Source organism: Haliotis rubra, unplaced genomic scaffold (genome assembly GCF_003918875.1).
Source record: "Haliotis rubra isolate DU_JTF1 unplaced genomic scaffold, ASM391887v1 Scf501, whole genome shotgun sequence".
NCBI lineage: Eukaryota > Metazoa > Mollusca > Gastropoda > Lepetellida > Haliotidae > Haliotis > Haliotis rubra.
In genome coordinates this window covers 782,123-802,620 of record NW_025767193.1, presented here as the reverse complement: position 1 = coordinate 802,620, position 20,498 = coordinate 782,123, and the positions used below count along the sequence as shown (strand labels likewise).

Here is a 20,498-nt window from a genome sequence, read left to right as displayed (position 1 = left end):
CCTGCCAATGTAGAATGGACTATCCTTAGACATGGAATAAAAATGAATTCGTTTCTAAGATACGAGCTCGACTTTGGTTGTTTAACGCTGCACTTAGCGATATTCAAGTGATTTGAAGGCGGTCTGTAAATAATTAAATCTGGACCAGACAATCCAGGGACTGACACCATTACCATCGTTGGGATGAGAGGCAGCGAGACTGACCACCCGGGTCTGTTAGTTGGTACAAGCACGGCTTGCTGATGAGGCGGTATTAGAAACGGGAGGGAGGCGGAAGACCAATTTTAACCCGGAGCCTCGCGGCTGATGCAGCGTGTGATGTATGAAACAAAACAGGATGACATTTTGATGTGGAAGGATTTGCGAATTAAGAAAAACTGGTCTCACATTGGACAAGCATATTGACAGGACAATATTTCTGCTTTATGTTCATGCTTTCCGGCTGGAAGAAAGGCATTAGAAAATTTCTATTGTGTATTGCCCAAACACAGGCGACAATAAGTTGACACAGCATCACCGGAAGGCATTTACAGCACTTTCATTGAAAATAATTTCCCTAGAAGCCAGTTGTCAACTCAAGCCACACCTGAAATCTGTAAATCAATGCCGCTTCCGTGTAAAATAATATTAGTATTGAACCAACCATATTTCACAATCTGAAATGCAATGTTAGAGTTGTTAACTTCTGACAAACGTGTCGGCAATAATGTAAGGGCATAATGAATAGCTGAAAATAATGTTTGTATTGCCTGTAAGCGGGGTTTGGAGTGGACATGCCGTTGTGTAACCCTTGCTGCACCGTTTTCACTAACATGTTTAACGGCCATGACTTCCATAAATTGCCATTCTTAAAGTAACTGTGCGTGCCATTGAAGATCCGGAATAGAATTGGTCTTTTCGTAAGAGGCGAGTAACGGGATCGGGTGGTCAGGCTCGCTGACACATGTCATCGTATCCCAATTGCGTAGATCGATGCTCATGCTGTTGATCACTGGATTTACAGATCGCCGCCATATAGGTGGCAGCGTTAAACAAACAAACAAGTTGAATGTATAGTTGCACACTGGATTCTGCATTGGGTAGAGTTTTCGATCGCTTTCATCTTAATTCGATTGTGTAAATGTTTACAAATATGAACTTATTATATATTGTTAGTTCCGAACGGGTTGAAAACAAGTCAACAAACATCTGTCTTACGTAGAACGGGTATACAGTTTACACAGCTTCGAGACCCCAGCTAATATTTAATCCCAGCTGCCGACAAACAGCAGTACATCACAATCCAGTTTGACGTTAAGACGTCATCAAATGTCAGTCTGTCACAGCGTAACGTCGCACCGAGACCGACTTCATCATTAAGATGAAGAAAATATGCTGCTCTCACAAACAGACATTCCATTCTACTGATTAATGAGACATTGGTGCAATGGAGCCTCCTCAACAACTAACGGTGATGTTTGTTGCAGCCAACGCCGGCTTCTGTGTTGACAATCATGACAGTAATATTAGCTGTAGTAGTTACAATTATGTTGAAATGTGTGAAACTCTCATTTGCTATACCTACGTAGACATTTAATTGCCACACGTCCATACTGCCTTGCTGGATTGTCCACTGGGTTGTCTGACCCAGACTTGATTATTTACAGACGGCCGCCATATAGCTGGAATATTGCTGAGTGCGACGTAAGACTTAACTCACTAACTCACTCACTTATAATTGAAGATCCGGGTTAGAATTGGTTTTCATCAACCCATGCTTATTGCACGAGGCCACTAACGGGATCGGGTGGTTAGGCTCGCTGACCTGGTCGACACATGTTATCGTATCCCAACTGGATCGAGGCTCTTGCTGTCAAGTGCTTGATTGTCTGGTTCAGACTGGATTATTGACACCCAAACACAAACATTGCTCAGTGTGCTTTATTGCATTATTGCCCTGGTTATGAAACAATGACGTCATACAACCATTATGACGTCATCGCGACGCACAGACAAAGGCAGGGCGTCCGAGTATTGTTACCTGAAAGCCGACGTACTTGTTAATATACAGCTCGAAGTATTTATTTAAGAAATACAGTCCAGTCTACCCACCATGTATAGTGTAGTAAAGTACACTTTTGCCCTGAACTATTATAGTTAAAGTACGAGGACGCATGCTTTTAGGCGGTCTTTGGCGCTTTTTAACTAAATAAAAGTATAACGCTGTGTCGCGACTCACTGCTGTAAATCAATGCCAATCTGCCGTTTTATGTCACCTCAATATTCACCAGAGAACCATCAGTCGTTTCTGGGACCGATATCAACACACCAATTTTACGCAAGATGAGCCTCAAATGGTAGACCTCGGATTACCACTGCAGCGCAAGATAAGTACATCATTTGCGAAATCCACCTGCCACAGCAACTGCAACTGCAGGCGCAGTGCCGGGTCTGAGGGGAGTGTCGGCACAAACCATTCGTATTCATTTACAAGAAGCTGGATTTCGCGCCAGGAGACCCTATTATGGCCCTGTTGTGCGACGACTACATCGACGTCAACGGGTCCAGTGGTGCAATGAAGTTCGATTCTTGAATCTACAAAACAAGCGACGTGTACGGTTCAGTGACGAATCGCGCTTTCTGCTTCAGTGCCGTGACGGAACAGTACGTGTCTATCGACGTCGAAATGAAAGTGTTGACAGAATTGTGTCGCCCAGGTTGACCGATATGGTGGTGGGGTGTCACGATGTGGGGAGACATATTTTACACGCGAATATCGAACTTTGTGCGCCTTTAGGTCAATTTAACATTTCGATACAGAGACGAAATCTTAAGGATTTACCATGTTCCGATCATTGGCCGCCAGAGGGAGTTGTTCCAGCAAGATAATGGCAGGCCTGTATTCAGTATCTTCTGAATGAGAGCATTACAGTGCTTCCACGATCTTCTACCTCAACCCCATCGAGCATTTGTGGGATGACCTCAGCCGACGTCAACCGGCGCCCCAGACGTTTGATCAGCTGTCGCACTGGGCGACAATTTCACAAGGTCGAATTCAAAGGCCTATTCTGTGTAGAACAGTTTTTTCGGGCTCATGGTGGCCACAACAGATATTGAATACAACGCCCAACCTGGTACGGACGCCTTCACTTACTAATTATTTTAGAAGCTATACATGTGAACAGACTTTTGACTGTGAAATATTCGTGAAAGTACACATATGCGTTTCATTTTTGGGAGAGTATAGTAAAAGTAGAGTTCTCTGGATGATTCAATACCAGTGGATGATTCTTAAGAAGAAGGGTTCTTAAATATCATGTAGAATGTATCGGCAGACACCTTTGCGTCATTCATAGGAAAGCTGGGATTTAATATTTGCTGTAGACATATTGGTGTTCTAAAGCAAGGCAGCATGGACGTGTGACATTTAAATGTCTACGTATGTAATGGAAATGAGAGTTTCACACATGTCACCATAACTGTAACTAATACAACTGATATTACACCCATGATGGCCCACATGGACGCCGGCTTGGCTGCAACAAACATCACCGTCAGCTGTTGAGGAGGCTCCATTGCACCAATGTCTCATTAATCAGTAGACTGGAATGTCTGTTTGTGAGAGCAGCGTATTTTCTTCATCTTAATGATGAAGTCGGTCTCGGCGCGACGTTACGCTGTGACAGACTGACATTTGATGACGTGTTAACATCAAACTGGATTGGGATGTTATGCTGTTTGTCGGCTGGTGGGATTAAATATTAGCTGGGGTCTCGAGGCTGTATAAACTGTATACCCGTTCTACGTAAGACAGATGTTTGTTGACTTGTTTTCAACCCGTTCGGAACTAATAATAAAGAATAGGTCAATGTAAACATTTGCAGTCGGATTAAGATGAAAGCGATAGAAACCATTACCATTCATAAGAAATCTCGACCCAATGTAGGATCCAGTGTACGACGTCAACTATACAATCATGTTTTAATATGTGTTCCACACGCCGCACTCAGCAATAGTCCAGCTATTTGGCGGCGGTCTCTAAATAATCAACACTGCACCAGACAATCCAGTGATCGATTACATGAGCATCGATCTTCTCAACTGGGAAACGATGTCATGTGTCAACCAAGTGAGCGAGCTTGACCACCCGATCCCGTTATTTACCTCTTAGCATGGATTCCTGAAGACCAATTCTAACCCGGGTCATCTCGGGTCCATGTGTTAATAAATCACTTTTAAACAGTGATGATAGATAGGTGTTCACGAAGACGTGAGCGTATCTTGCCCTGTTGTCTTGTTAACGTTATATTACCTACATGAATCTGGTCCTACTCCCGGCTCACTCGTCTCGACACGCATGCGGAATCAAATCGTAGGAATAGAGCTTAATGCGTTATACATGCATCCTCCATAAAAGAAGTCCCCAGACTTGTTTTGTGACATCGTAACGGTGTTGATGGCTGCTCATTATTTTAACCACGGGTTGGACCAAAACATCAGTAATTACACACTGAGGTCATAGACCTGAAGCCGTTCATTTTGAAGAGCATTTGCTACCTGTGTACGTGTACTGATCGTCAGTTTATGTTTCAGCGCACCTGCCTGCGAAGGACGAAGAGCCAGATGTGCAAGTTAAGCCAAGTTCGATCCTGCCCAAAGGTATGTCCACGCTGTATGAGCCGATAGCAATAATCAGAGCCATCATGGGGTAGCCTCGAGGTTAAAAGCTTGTCACGAAAACCGCTGTTCACTGTTTCCCCACTTACGTACAGTGAGTGAAACCTTTTTCTGGCGTCCCTGCCTTGATATTGATGGGATATTGCTAACACTGTTATATTAAATATGAACGTGTAAAAAGGTCACAACTAACTCATTTATGAATACATTTTCAACTAAAATTACATAAGTACAGATCGTGCGAACTGACAAATCACAAACAGTCCTTTTCCAAACCTGTGGACACCCTTCATAAAGTAGCGGTTATTGCAGTGCGGAACCCCAGCTTAGACATGCGCACTTCACCTGCAATAACGCAAATTGGTGGTGGAAAAAGGTTGAAAAGTAAATATAGTCGACTACAGCTTGTTCAGCTTGACCTGAGCTACTCTGCATATGCATGACCCAGGAGGTCAAATGGCACAAACGGCTGGTCGAGTTAACTTCATTAAATAGGGGAGCAAAGAATGTTATTAATGATTGCATTTGTGCGAAACATGCATACATGGATTCGTTACAGCCCGAATCGGAAACATTAAACCATCTGTAGCTTCTTTTTTAAAGAAAGTTAGGACATTGCTGATGATTTTTCTATTCAAACGGCGACCTTGTCTCGGTTGTTCGGACATGTTGACAATCAACTGACAAAAGTGCACCCCTTGACAATAATAGACCGAACGAGTTGTGGCACGGTCACGCAATGCATTAGTATTCACTTGATCAGGTCAAGCTGAACAAGCTGTAAGAAAACTGCATATAAACAAGCTGTCGTACGTCTCATGCTTATATAGTATCAGCGCCTCAAGTCTCATTTTATCTCCTCCCTGATAACAGATGAAGTAAATATAAGTTAGCAAATAGATCTCTGAATTCTGAGACCTAAACCTTAGCGGCACATCATTATACATTAATGCAGTCACTTAATGTCTTTCATGTCGTAATATTTCAGTGTATGTACCAATGGGCGTGGCCTCCTTTTTGTCCGCCACCTGCATCGTCATCGTCCTCGCTGTCTGCTGTCGACGTCGCCGGTCCAGATACGCACAGCTTTTCTTTACATCAAGGGTAACACTTCGTCAACACCCAATTCAACATTGACAAATTTGATTTGTTTCCTATATTCTGGCTTTATGACTGAGTCTTGACTCAAACCAGTGGTTGATATTGTGAGCTACACTCGGGGAGCCAACCTGATCCAAAAAGTCGCTTGCATCACAGATTGCTAGGGAACAATTCCACCTTGATATTCCCAGACACTCAGATGCAATACGTGTACTCATTCGTAACTACTCGCCTCTTTCCGTGACCTACAAGACTCGTACCTGTAGAGTAGACCGCCTCCGTGGTGCAGTGGTTTGAGTGTCCGCCCGGAGAACGGAAGATCGCGGGTTTGATCCCCGACCGCGTCATACCAAAAGACGTTAAAATATGGTACTTGTTGGTCCCTACCTGACGCTCGGCACTAATGGGTACAACAAGGACTGGTCGGCTCGGAGTCAGTATACTGTGTCTGAGTGGGGTACACGTCGTCATATGAGCGAAATATTCTCAAGCACGACGTAAAACCCAATTTCACCTCACCTCGCCTCACCTAAAGAATACGCCATTATTGCCAAGAATCGTGGCAAACCAATCGCGCGTAGTAAAATGTGAAATGAGTCAAATAGTTTCTTTGCGAATATCGATTTTCATTATTATTTCCGTGATTATAAAATTATCTTGTTACTGATATGTGCTAAAGACATTACAAACTTACTTACAGTGTATTTCGTGTTGTATTATAAATTTCTCGGAGTAGCCATGTTTGGAAATTCAAAGTTATCTTTTCTTGGAAATAGTCCTAGACTATATTCATCTCCGTGCCCGTTTGCGCTTAGACAAGACCCAGTCGTGAACATGGCCACGAGAATGGTACGAGTCGCCACCCGGCTCACCGGAATGACACGAGTAGTTACGAATGTACATGTACTATGATAGCATGTGTTTTCGTCAGACAGGTTCCGTTTGGTTGTTGTTTAACACCACTCTCCTGTAATAACCTAGTCTGGACCAGACAGTCCAGTGATCTATATCATTATCATCGATCTGTGCAACTGGGAACCCGGGAGCATGGCCACCCGAACCAGTTAACCGCCTCTGACGACAGACCATGCTGTTGCTCACTAGGATCCAGACTGGACTAGTTACTGACCTCCATCAAATAGCTGGACTATTGCTGAGTACGGTGTTAAACAACATTCAAAACTGGTATCCCCGCTGTGATATTGTTAGAATATTGATAAAAGCGCCGTAAAACCTTACCCAGTCAGTCTTATATTTTTAATAAGCGTTGGTGAGAAGTAATGTCAAGACTTAACTTTTCAGCTATCCAAACTTCAGCACTCCGTGTTTCCTGATTTCGTCTCAATGTTCTCCTGAAGGGTGTGTTTTATCTTTCAGAAAAAGGGAGTGAAGATAATACACGGTTCGCCAGACGAGTGTAGATTTCCAGATGGAAAATATTTCTCCTTCGAGGGGAGGTATGCCGAATGGACTCATATTACCGTAAAGCGGATAAAAATTGGACGTCTTCTTGGAAGAGGGGCATTTGGAAACGTGCACGAGGGCTTCGCGTACGGTACCGGGATAACAGACAATCGTCCATTGCGTGTAGCGATCAAACGCCTCAAGGGTCAGTTTCTTACAAACATACATTAACTTATGTTTGTTCCTTTATTTGTTTGTTTGTTTGTTTGTTTAACGTTGGACAATGCAATTGTCCAGCTAGGTGATGATTGCCTGAATCTAATCGAGTTTTTGAACAGACAATCAAGTGGTTGACACCATGAGCGTCGCTCAACGCAGTTTGGATACGACATGCGTCAATCGCTATTTGGTTGAAATTATGCTGATGCGACAATTTTAACTCACTCACATGCATCAGCCAAGTCAGCCAGTTTGACCGCTCGATCATGGGTTGCTGAAGATCAATGGTCTTCATCTGTCAATCTAATGTATAACAACCGTTTGGTTATTTGGACAACAAAGCGCAAAACAGATACCTTAATATATCATAGTAATCCAACACAGTGTGAATCACCATAACCTTGACGAGTATGAAATCATTTCAAGGAGACAATGCACTTAATAAAATACTCTTACTGAATTAACTAGCTGAAGACAGACATTTTATTTTCTGTGCAACATATTGAACAGACTTCAATAAACAGTTGCACTGAAAAAGCAAGTTAAAGAAGGAGAAAGAGTATTCAATAAAGCAAACCCTCCATGTTTGAGCAATTAAGGCAGTTAAGGCCGAAAACGTGGATTTGAAAGGTTAATTGGTATGTAAGAATCGTATTTCAATTTGATAACACTTGAAACTGTTTTGACATTTCCATCACGTATACGGCTCAATAATACAACTCGTGTCAGTATTTATTCCTGTCTCAATCTCCACTTAAGCCATTCCAGCAATATCGCCCACTTTAATTATGTGCTATACTAAAAGGTGCATTTAGATCAATGGTATTGATCATTGTAGAGGTATTTGTGTAATTAGTTGCAGTAATTTACGTGTCAGAGAAAGATATTTCCCTTCAGACTAACCAGTAGAAGAGTTTGATAAGTCCTTTTCCATCATCTACCTGCTTCAACATGCTTGGTTGGTGAAGTATCTGATGCACGCTGAAAATCATTAAACACAACCTAAAGTAGTTCAATTAAAATATTGCTAATCATAAACTCGCTGTCGGATTTCACAGTGGTTACAGGTACACAAAACGTAAAACGTACATGTGTGCGTGTATGCGTATGTGATAAGAGAACGACACGTATATACATGTGAGTGTCATAGACCTTTTAAGGTTCGGTGCAAACCAAGTTCATGGCCGAATCCATGATAAGCGGATCCTGAAAGGACAAAGGGACGCAACACTGAAAAACCACTGCAACTGAACTCGTATACATTTTGCTCAAGTAGAACTGAGAAAACCTATAACTTTAGATTGATTATGAGCGAGTGTGAGTTTACGCCCATTTTAGCACTATTCCAGCAATATCACGGACGCATGACACGCTACCCACTAGGCTACCCCACCACGCCGATTGTTTATTAAATAATGTATCCATCAAGCAGGACAGATAGAATAACATCAATTAATCAATTTATCTGTTTGTAGATAGCGCGTCGGACGAGGAAAGACAAGCATTCAAGACAGAACTGGACCAAATGCGTCTCCTTGGCAACCACACAAACATCATTGGTCTCGTGGGATCGTGCAGTCTTAATGGTTGTTATAGAATATGTTTAAACCCGGCTCAAATTACACTTGTCATCCTTTCCAATGATTTTCAAACTTGTTAATTAAAAGTGATATCCTTACTGCCATGCTGTAAGCAGGCTCTATTATTTTGAAATTATTTGCTTTATATTATGTTCAGTTTCTAATCTATGAATCGCCATGACTTCCTTGTTACCGAGTATAGTTCGATGTCCATGCGTTACGATGGTGTAAATATTTAAACTGCCTGGTAAAAGAAACCATCCACCCACTCGTTGATGGCTAAGATTAAAAAAAACAAGAAATGGATATAAGATGAAGGTGTTTTTGATATCATAGCTGTGTTTTGGAGCTAATGTTTGCAGTGATGTAGATACTGTGTGGTCAAAACCCAATTTTCACGTGCATACCTTCTTTTGCCCGGTAGTTTACATTTACTTTCAGAATGAGTGAGTATGGTTTTACGCCGCTTTTAGCAATGTTCAAGCAATTTCACTGCGGGGAACATAAGAAACGGGTTTCACATTGTACCCGTGTGGAGAATCGAACCCGGCTCTGAACGAACGAACGCTTTAACCACTTGGCTATCCCATTGCCCCTTTACTTTAAGAAGCATTGAGTAAATGTTCCTCAATTTGCTTCAGAAACAGTTTTTGCGCGATCATCACAAGAAATATCCTTTATATGATCCTCCTGTTGTGTCCTTAACCTTTTGGTTTTCTTGATTTAACTGATTCTTATTTTGTTGAACTGGTCAAGACACAATATTTCAATCCTGGTCTATTTATGTGAACTTAGTTTTGTTCTACCTTAAAAAAGAAAGTATCCCATTTCTTGTTATTTGAAGGTCAAATGGCGATACTTATGGAGTACGCTGAGATGGGCAACTTATTGTCATATCTGAAGGAGAAGTCGGCCAAGTTGGAGAACTACGTTAGTGTGAGTGCAGATGGCGCTATTGCCGAGGAGAAGTCTCGCCAAATCACGGAGGAGACCGAGCTGATGTTGTTTGCTTGGCAGATCGCCAGAGGAATGGCACATCTAGAATCCCTCAAGGTAACTACTTGTCAGTTCACATAAGAAATTACACCCGTGAAGATCTTGGTTAGAAATGGTCTACGGCAACCCACGCTTGTCTTAAGAGGCGTTGTCGGGCTCGCTAACTTGGTTGACACATCTTATTCCAATTGCGTAGATCGATGCTCATGCTGTTGATCACTGAATTGTCTGGTTCAGACTTGATTATTAACAGACCGTCGCCATGTAGCTGGAATATTGCTGAGTGCGACGTTAAACAACAAGCCAACGAACCAAAATCACTATTTATTGTGAGAACCTATAAACACCCGTTATGCGTCTTCCGTCTTGAGAATGTCCATTGGGATTCTACAAAGCTAGCTCTGGTGCGGGTTTAAACAACAACAAAAAAACAAAAAAACAAAACATTATAAAATGCTTTCAATACCATCGGTATGTTTTCATGATGATACTGATGATAAATGGTGTTCACGTTGATTCTGATGATAGATGGTGTTCGCGTAAAGGTTATCGTTTCCTGTCGGACCGATCGCAAAGGTCACAGACGCATACAAAGGTCAATAATCAAATTTGGACCAGACAAACCAGTTGCTAAAAACACAAGAAGCAAACTAATCAGTCGGGTCACAATAAAACCGATTCACCCATGTTATAGAGTGTAAAAATTACAGTTCTAGTGGGGTAGCCTAGTGGTTAAAGCATTCGCTCGTCACGCCGAAGATCCGGGTTCGATTCCCCACATGGGTACAATGTGTGAAACCCATGTCAGATGTCCCGGTCGTGATAGTGCTGGAATATTGATGAAAGCGGTCACTCACTGATAGTGCTGGAATATCACTCACTCACTCACTCACTCACTCACTCTCACTCACTCACTCACTCACTCACTCACTCACTCACTCACTCTCACTCAAGGCGTGGATACGGGGACTAATTAACCCCGGTCGTGATAGTGCTGGAATATTGATGAAAGCGGCGTAAAGCAGTACTCACTCACTCACTCACTCACTCACTCACTCACTCACTCACTCACTCACACTCACACACTCACTCACTTAAACGTGGATACGGGGACTCTTGGGTTCTCAACAAGTTTATCTGAAGAGCATGCCTCACACAAAAGTCCAGTCTGTCTGTTCAATCAACCGTTATCAGATATATCAGTGTAGCTCTTAGTGACAGCCTTAATTACTCAGACAATGTCTCATGTAGACACAAAACACTAATTAAAACGTCAAGATCAATACTGCCAACTGAGAGGCTTTTATTTGAACCACATTGTGTTTACGGACTGTTAACTGGCAATATATCCTCTTGTTATCCTCCTGGGTCCTATATATCCACTGCCAGAACATTATAGCTCTGTATCATTGATGTCTGTTTACTTAAATCATAATTACAGAGGATATAACTGACAGTGCTTCTTGTTCCTTTTTGTCAAATCTGATTTATAGCTCGGAACAGAGTCTAGCTCGCCAGTTTGTATACACGTCTTAAGTATTAGCTGATAAATTCTTCAAAACAAACATACTACTTACAATATTGACTCTATGCCAGATTAGTAAGCATCATGTTTATGCGCACGCATGCACACACACACGCACTCACACAGCAATATATATACATGCATACATACATACATCACATACATACATACATACATACATACATACATACATACATACATACATACATACATACATACATACATACATACATACATACATACATGTATTTTTATATATAAATTGAAGACTCTTCAATTGAGGTATAAGTATTTTAAGGCGCATTATCAAAAGTTTTGAAGGTATCCCAATTGCGTGGATCGATGCTCAAGATGTTGATCTGTGGATTGTCTAGTCCAGACTCGATTATTTACAGACCGCCGCCATATAGCTGGAATATGCTGACTGCGGCGTTAAACAACAAACGAGAAAACACGAGAAAAAGGTTACGACGAAGCCAAACAAGCATGTTATATTCATTATGACTTCTCTGTAGCACTACAGACTTTCTGTTATATAATGTTTTGTCCTGCACTAGGCAAGCGAGTTTGTTCAAAACTGCCTCAGTTCACCCAGCAGAAAACGGGTACCCGGTGGGATAAGAAATGTGACTATAACCTTCTAGCGTCTAACAGGCAGCTTGGGTTATCCGGGGTAATAATGTGCTGTGCTATTCATTGTTAGCGCTATGAGCATACCTGGTGTGGAGTTTGGCGCTATATAAATGGACACATTATTATCACTATCTTGATTTTGCATATTTACAAAGTGTGTACAAAGCACCACAATTCGCTATGCAGAGTTGCGTCCCCCAAGCCGACAAGGATCCGATGATCACAACCGTGTTACTGAGTTTCACCAAAACTTGTAAACGTTAAAGACCCTCGTCACGTCAAAGTTGCTTAAGACTCAACTCACCAACTCATTAACTCACTCACTCTCTTCTACAGTGCGTGCATCGGGATCTTGCCTCGCGGAATGTACTCATCGCAGCCGGACCAATCGCAAAGATCTCTGATTTCGGGCTAACTCGGGACGTGTATGAAAATGGCTACTACTTCAGAGCATCTAAGGTAAGGACAATTATGATGGTGATAATGACATAAGACTGTAGTGAACATACTAGTGGAGTAGCCCAGTGCTTTAAGTGTTCGCTCGTCACGCTGAAGACCACGGGTTCGATTCCCTACATGGGTACAACGTGTGAAGCCCATTTCTGGTGTCCCCTGCCGTGATATTGCTATAATGTTTTCAACATGGGCGTGATATCATACTCATTTACTCTGAAAGACTGGAACACGTCGTACTCCACTCTGATGCACTCAGTGTCAACATCCTCCCTCTGTTCTGCACAGGGCCGTCTCCCCTACAAGTGGCTCAGTCCGGAGGCGTTATTGTGGGGTCAGTACAGCACCAAGAGCGACGTGTGGTCATTTGGCGTCGTCCTGTGGGAGATCGCCACCCTGGGAGGGAGCCCCTACCCCGGAGTGCCTGCTGACCATCTGTCGGAGCTCCACAGGACAGGCTACCGCATGGCCCAGCCCCCCAACTGTCCTGACAAACTGTAAGTACAGGCTACCGCGTGGCCCAGACCCCTAACTGTCCTGACAAACTGTAAGTACAGGCTACCGCATGGCCCAGACCCCCAACTGTCCTGACAAACTGTAAGTACAGGCTACCGCGTGGCCCAGCCCCTAACTGCCCAGACCCCTAACTGTCCTGACAAACTGTAAGTACAGGCTACCGCGTGGCCCAGCTCCCTTACTGTCCTGATAAACTGTAAGTACAGGCTACCGCGTGGCCCAGACCCCTAACTGTCCTGACAAACTGTAAGTACAGGCTACCGCATGACCAAGACCCCTAACTGTCCTGACAAACTGTAAGTACAGGCTACCGCGTGGCCCAGCCCCCTAACTGTCCTGACAAACTGTAAGTACAGTCTACTGCGTGGCCCAGCCCCCAAACTGTCCTTATAAACTGTAAGTACAGGCTACCGCGTGGCCCAGCCCCCTAACTGTCCTGACAAACTGTAAGTACAGTCTACTGCGTTGCCCAGCCCCCAAACTGTCCTTATAAACTGTAAGTACAGGCTACCGCGTGGCCCAGCTCCCTTACTGTCCTGATAAACTGTAAGTGCCAACGGTATTTTGTCCCCGCCGCAGCCTTATGGATAAGCATCATATATGGGCTTTGATAGACATTCAGGGTTCATCATGTCTGGGTTTATTTCTCCCTGGAATCTTAGGAATGGCGGCAAACTACCAGGGAACATTGTAGCTAAATATGATGATTTAAACTTTATTATCGTATTACAACTTTAACATCCCAACGATCCCAGCAAACTATGGTCAAGGTAATGTCTCTTAACATAAACTCGTATGCAAACGGACGTAGTTTTAACAGCGAAAAATGTTTGCTTCAGGTATGGAATTATAAGCGCTTGCTGGAACGAAGATCCCAGACAGAGGCCGCCATTCCACAGACTGACAGAGATTCTCGACCAGCTGCTTCTGGGAGTTGCAGAACGGGTACGTCTTGTTCTTCACGGGTATGATGTTTCCATGGCGAAATGTATCCAGTTGTCTAAGTAGCTGCGTGTGAGATTACAGTATTGATAGAGCTCCAGGTTGTATACCAATAGTCCGGCATTTTGCTGAACGAGTTACGTCCCCTCGGCGTATCAGGATCCTATGGTTTGATTCCCGATCTTCTCTCATTATGGTGCTTCCGTGTTGTAAGTGGCGTGAAATATAATTTTAACAACTTGCTATAGTTTGGCATGAAATGCATGTGAACCCGTTTTTTTGTAAATATCTCTTCATCCAATGACCCAATCGATCTCAAACTGTGCAAGTGGATGTTTTGTCAGACAACATAATCACATTGTAAATCACCGATTTTATGCATTTGTATTAAAGAATCTGTCTATGTAACTGTCAACAAAATAAACAGCAGAACGCAGACGGCTTGCAGAGGGAGGGAGCCAATGACCTGTAACAGCGGCAGTGTTGGGTCATAAAGGTAAATGCACGTGCAGTTCATGATAGTTACCTGTGCACTGCACAGTGATAGACCGTTTGGATCATTCACACTGACTACTTCTAGCTGTCATCATGAAAGCTGCTTCAGATGATGCTAAACGTTTAATAAGAAATGTGTTGAATTTTTTTTAAAAAGAGAGCAAACGAGGCAAACCGATTTATAACGTGTCGGATTACATGAAACGTACAACTTTTGCTCTTGGCATGAAAAAGAACATCGTGCTAAAAATTGTGAAAAATAAACCAACAACCAATAAACAAAACCTTGTACAAAAAGGTAGGCATCCAAAGTTAGATTCTTTTGACATCAGGGTCATCAGAGATGTCATTCGCCGGCTATTTGCTAGAAATGAACACCTGTCCACAAGAAAGTTAAAACACATCCTCGCAGAGGATCACGACATTAATGTTTCTAGGTTTATGCTAAGCAAACTACTACTCAAATTTGGATACAAGTACAAGAAGGTAGCAAACCAGAAACTTGAAATGTGTGAGAGATCTGATATTGTGAAAATAAGGTGTATCTGAGAGAAATTAAGCAGGCAAGAGAGGATGGGTTCGAACCCATATATCTGGATGAGACCTGGGTCAATGCAAACCATACTGCTGCCAGACAGTGGCTACCCACTGATCCCAGTGATGGTAGGAAAATACCAACAGGCAAAGGTGAACGTTTAATCATTCTTCATGCTGGTTCCCACCGTGGATTCCTACCTGGGTGTGATCTGGTATTTCGGTCAAAGAGCACAGATGGTAGGGACTATCATACAGAAATGAACTCAACGGTTTTCACACAGTATGTTGAGGAACAATTGTTGCCAGCTCTGCCTTACAAAAGTCTTGTTGTCATGGACAATGCTCCCTATCACAGTGTTCGAGATCCAAACAATAGGTGCCAATACAAAGAAGTCAGATATGCAGCAATGGCTAACAAATAACAATATACAATTTTCAATTAAGGCCACTAAACCACAGTTGTACTCTTTGATTAAACCTAACAAACCTCCACCCACATATAACATTGACAACATACTACGCCAACACGGCCATAAGGTCTTGAGATTACCACCGTACCACTGTGATCTCAACCCAATCGAACTTATCTGGGGAGACCTTACAAGTACAGTGGCCCGGAAAAATCAATCAATCAAGTTGAATGATGTCAAGCACATTGTCAACACTGCTATATGTGACATTGACATTGCACGCTGGCATGCATGTCAAGAAGGTGGAGAAAGATGGCTTGAAGGAGCAAACAGTTAATCCAGTTGTCATTCGTCTGGACACTGATGACTCCTCTGTGGAAGAATTGAGTGAACTTGATGAAGTTTAATTCTGTTATATTATTTACAGATAATAATAGTATCCAGCCAGAAATGCTCAAAGAAATATAATTTCTTTTAACAATGACAGCACTGACTAATTCCAACGACTTATAGTGTAACATGAAACACTCATTTCACATAAAATTATCATGAAAATATAAATATTAACTATCTATATGCTTAAAGCTATTAGAAATGCATTGCTTAATTTGGAATGTGAACGACATCAAAACATAACACTTTTGTCTTCATTCTATCTTTTCTTCAATAAGTGTGCATGATTGTGTGCGCTTGTGTCCGAGGGAACGGGGCTTTAACTGTTGTTGAGTTCTAACCATAGGTTGTCCGAATAATGATTTAGTGTAAATATACGTTCTGTGTTCTTTAAATGCATTTCCACTTAGGTACTGCATAAACAAAATATGACATTAACATTACAAATTTAAAGATTTTAACCTACAGAATAATTCTCACTAATGGGTTTTGTGGTTAATGTTGAACAACACAGAGAAACAAACTCCGTATGATGGTTAACAGTTGGCACCCACCTTACCCTATTCACGACCTGTGACACCTCTTCATACCTGTCACGTGCATAGCTGACCTACATTGACGAACGTTGACCTTTATGACCCACCACTGCCGCTGTTACAGGTCATTGGCTCCCTCCCTCTGCAAGCCGTCTGCGTTCTGCTGTTTATTTAATAATAATAATAATTGATTTATAGAGCGCCTATTTCCAAAAGTTATTGCTCAATGGCGCTATGAAGAGAAAAGATTGTAGACAATGTCTATGGAAAAGAGAGTTTGAACAGATGAGTTTTGAAAGCATCAGCAGATTCTATTTCTTTTAGGGTGAGTGGTAGAATGTTCCAGAGATAGGGGGCTGCAGCAGAGAACGCTCTTGATCCCATGGCTGTTTTGACGTGAGGCTGTGTAAGCAGTAGGGAGTTTGACGAGCGGAGCAATCGGCTTGGAACATGGAGATGAATGAGGCTTTTAAGATATTGAGAAAACATGTTTTCATAGATGCAACTGTGTGTAAGAAGAAGAAGTTTGTATTGAATTCTGCTTGATACAGGAAGCCAGTGAAGAGTTTGGAGGATAGGTGTCACAGTTTGGTAGCGTGGTGCACGGGCAACAACACGGGCGGCTGAATTCTGAATCCGTTTGAGTTGTGAAAGGAGCTGTTGAGGAAAGTTGTAATAGAGGGAGTTGCAGTAATCAAGTTTAGAGAGAACAAGGCTGGTCGTTAGAAGCTGGGCGGTGTTGAAGTCTAAGAGGATTCGGATCTGTTGCCAGTTACTGTTGACAGTTACATAGACAGATTCTTTAATACAAATGCATAAAATCGGTGATTTACAATGTGATTATGTTGTCTGACAAAACATCCACTTGCACAGTTTGAGATCGATTGGGTCATTGGATGAAGAGATATTTACAAAAAACCGGGTCCACATGCATTTCATGCCAAACTATAGCATTATGTTTGATGTAAATCAGTGGTATTAGTTCCACCGAAGTTATAACCGTCCATCCTCATCACGTTGCGTGTCTTCCAACTAAGTCACACGCCATGATTTATCTTAAACGCTGTTCAATAGTGGCAAATACCCAACCCAATGATGAGTCAGTGATTGAGTGAGTATATATAGCTCTATTCCAGCAATATCACGTCAGGGGTAACCAGAAATGTGCTTCTCAGATTGTAGCCATTTTTGAAGTAAGGTTTTACGCTGTTCTTGGAAATATTTCAGTAATATCACGGCGGGGGACACCAGAAGTGCGCTCAACACATTGAGCCCATGTGGGGAATCGAACCCGTGTCTTCGGCGTGATGAGCGAACGCTTTAACCACTAGGCTACCCCGCCGCTTCAGATGATGATTACGTTCCAGATGTAAAATTTGGTCCATGCTGACAGTTTTTCTTTTATCGTACAGGAATACCTCGCACTGGAAAGTGTCCCTAAACAGGAGACGATTCACTCATCGCAGACGAAATCAGCTGATACGATCGTCCGCCAAGAAAATACCAAGCCATCTGTCGGAAGGACAACCAGCGTGGACACAAGCGACACGTCAACTTCCGGTTATTCCAGTTCGCAAACTGGTTTTTATTCCTGAAGTATCCTGTCAACAAGTTCCACAACTGGATTTGTTAACCGGTTCGCTGCTTTGGTTCGCTTCGAAACAGTTGTCTCATCTAAACATCGACCCAGTTGTGAAACATTTTCTTAAAGACCCAATAAAGATTTGGACAGGTGGAACAACACTGACATCGACTGAAAACGGGTGTTGAAATAGCCTTATGGGAAAAACATTTTTCGTCACGCCGAATCCCCAGGTTCGATTCCGTATATATGGGTACAAACTTTTCTCCACAGTACTCCATGTGGCGGAACATATTTGTGAGAGTTTGAATTGAGATTATTTTTTTAGATTTATACGAACGCATCTCGACATGTGATATGATATTGGTCTTGATCTTCTATGAATTCCGACAGAGGCCTCCCTTTAACAAGGTTCTACCCACAGAATAAGTGACCTTTGTGACATTTAGGTTTTACATAGCTGGTACCGAGAAAAGCCATATGGACAAACTTCATAATCGTGAGCATTCTCCGACTTTGGAAAGGTTAACGTGACCCTACAAGTGTGTAGAAAACTCCGCCAATAAGACCATATTGCTGCATTGCTGGTTCAGGAACTGGATCATTGGTGTGTTTGGCAAAGAGACCTTCGCCTCTAACACCATATTGCTGGTTTAGTTACTGGATCGGTAATGCGTTTGGCAAAGAGACCTCGGCCTTCAAGACTATGTTGCTGGTTCAGGAACTGGACCGTTAGTGTGTTAGGCAGGGATACCTCCGCCTTCAAGACCTTGTCGCTGGTTCAGGAACTGGATTGGTAGTGTGTTTGGCAGAGGGACTTCCGCCTTCAAGACTATGTCACTGGTTCAGTTACTGTATCGGTAGTGTGTTTGGCAGAGATACCTCGGCCTTCATGACTATGTCGCTGGTTCAGGAACTGGATTGGTAGTATGTTTGGCAGGGATACCTCGGCCTTCATGACTATGTCACGGGTTCAGTTGCTGGATTGGTAGTGTGTTTGGCAGAGGGACTTCCGCCTTTAAGACTATGTCACTGGTTCAGGAACTGGATTAGTAGTGTGTTTGGCAGAAGGACTTCCGCCTTCAAAACTATGTCGCTGATTCAGGAACTGGATTGGTAGTGTGTTTGGCAGAGGGACTTCCGCCTTTAAGACTATGTCACTGGTTCAGGAACTGGATTAGTAGTGTGTTTTGCAGAAGGACTTCCGCCTTCATGACTATGTCGCTGGTTCAGGAACTGGATTGGTAGTGTGTTTGGCAGAGGGACTTCCGCCTTTAAGACTATGTTGCTGGTTCAGGAACCGTATTGGTAGTGTCTTAAGCAGAGAGACCTCGGCTTTAAGATCATATTTCTGGTTGAGGAGTGTTAAACAGAGAGACCTCCGCCTTCAAAACCATGTTGCTGATTCAGGAACTGGATCGTTAGAGTGTTAAGCAGAGAGGCCTTCGCTTCCAAGACTATACTGCTGGTTCAGGAATTGGATCGTTAGTGGGTTCGTGAGGTTTTCCGCCCTTCAGTTCTTTTCAAGTTTGAATATTCTGTGTTGGCATGTACAAACCGCCGCTTTGTTCTGTATTCTTTATATGTATCCTCGGTCCGAATCAAGCCATGTCCCTTTTCCTGCATGACCAGAGAGTGCTCTGCCAATGGACACTGATGTGGCATTACCCAAATGGCAATATTTCTTCTGAAGAATGTACATCTATATGCAAATTTAACTTCATGCAGTCAGGACCCGTGAAGATCCGGGTTATAATTAATCTTCAGCAACCCATGCTTGTCGTAAGAGGCGACTAACTGGATTGGTCGACGCATGTCATCATATCCCATTTGCGTAGAACGATGCTCATGCTGTTGATCACGGGATTGCCTGGTCGATTATTTACAGACCGCTGCCATTTAGTTTTAAAACTAAACTTTCTAATTCACTCATGCAGTAAGTTGGGCTTATTCGACTTCTGTGGATATTTATAACTCACCGAAGTCATATAGACTCTACTCCCACTAAGGTTTCGTCATTAATTCACAAAAACCGACACTCTTTACTACGACAATGTAGGATCGCAAGTACGGCGATGGAGGAACGTATTTTGAAAAGATCGTAGAAAAGATGATTTCAGGTTACAGAACTGTCCTGAAACGTGCTAGATGTACTCGCCGCGAGCACAATGGACAACTTAAATATTTCAGTGTTGTTGGGTTTTTTGAGTGCAAGAAATGTGTTATCATATGTCACGTGCACTGTATATCTGCCAATTGGTTAGTTAGTTGAGAACGATGAGTTTGGATGAATTATTTCATTGGGTGTATATACGTACTGTAATATTGGATGTGCATACATTCTGGGATATATACCCATTGGCTGGTTACTTCACACCAATGATTGTGGAGGAAATGTGATACAAGATGTTTATACGTACTGATATCTACCAACGGGTTGGTTAATTCAGAACAGTGAATGTGGTGGAATTGTAATATAGGCTGCTCATACGCACTAGAATATTTACTGACGGGTCTGAA

At 42.6% G+C, this 20,498-nt stretch overlaps 1 protein-coding gene across 1 annotated transcript in view; it reads left to right on the top strand.

Moving 5' to 3' along the window:
- Positions 1 to 19,778, top strand: part of LOC124291905 (fibroblast growth factor receptor 4-like) — a gene marked incomplete at its 5' end in the record, with an annotated part of 46,193 nt that extends 26,415 nt beyond the window's left edge. The window contains 9 exons of the mRNA XM_046728973.1: positions 4,573 to 4,638; positions 5,645 to 5,760; positions 7,135 to 7,366; positions 8,856 to 8,966; positions 9,805 to 10,013; positions 12,451 to 12,573; positions 12,856 to 13,064; positions 13,923 to 14,028; positions 17,809 to 19,778. Coding sequence (XP_046584929.1) covers positions 4,573 to 4,638; positions 5,645 to 5,760; positions 7,135 to 7,366; positions 8,856 to 8,966; positions 9,805 to 10,013; positions 12,451 to 12,573; positions 12,856 to 13,064; positions 13,923 to 14,028; positions 17,809 to 17,991 — 1,355 coding nt within the window. The remainder of the gene's footprint in view (positions 1 to 4,572; positions 4,639 to 5,644; positions 5,761 to 7,134; positions 7,367 to 8,855; positions 8,967 to 9,804; positions 10,014 to 12,450; positions 12,574 to 12,855; positions 13,065 to 13,922; positions 14,029 to 17,808) is intronic.
- Between the last annotated feature and the right edge of the window lie 720 nt (positions 19,779 to 20,498).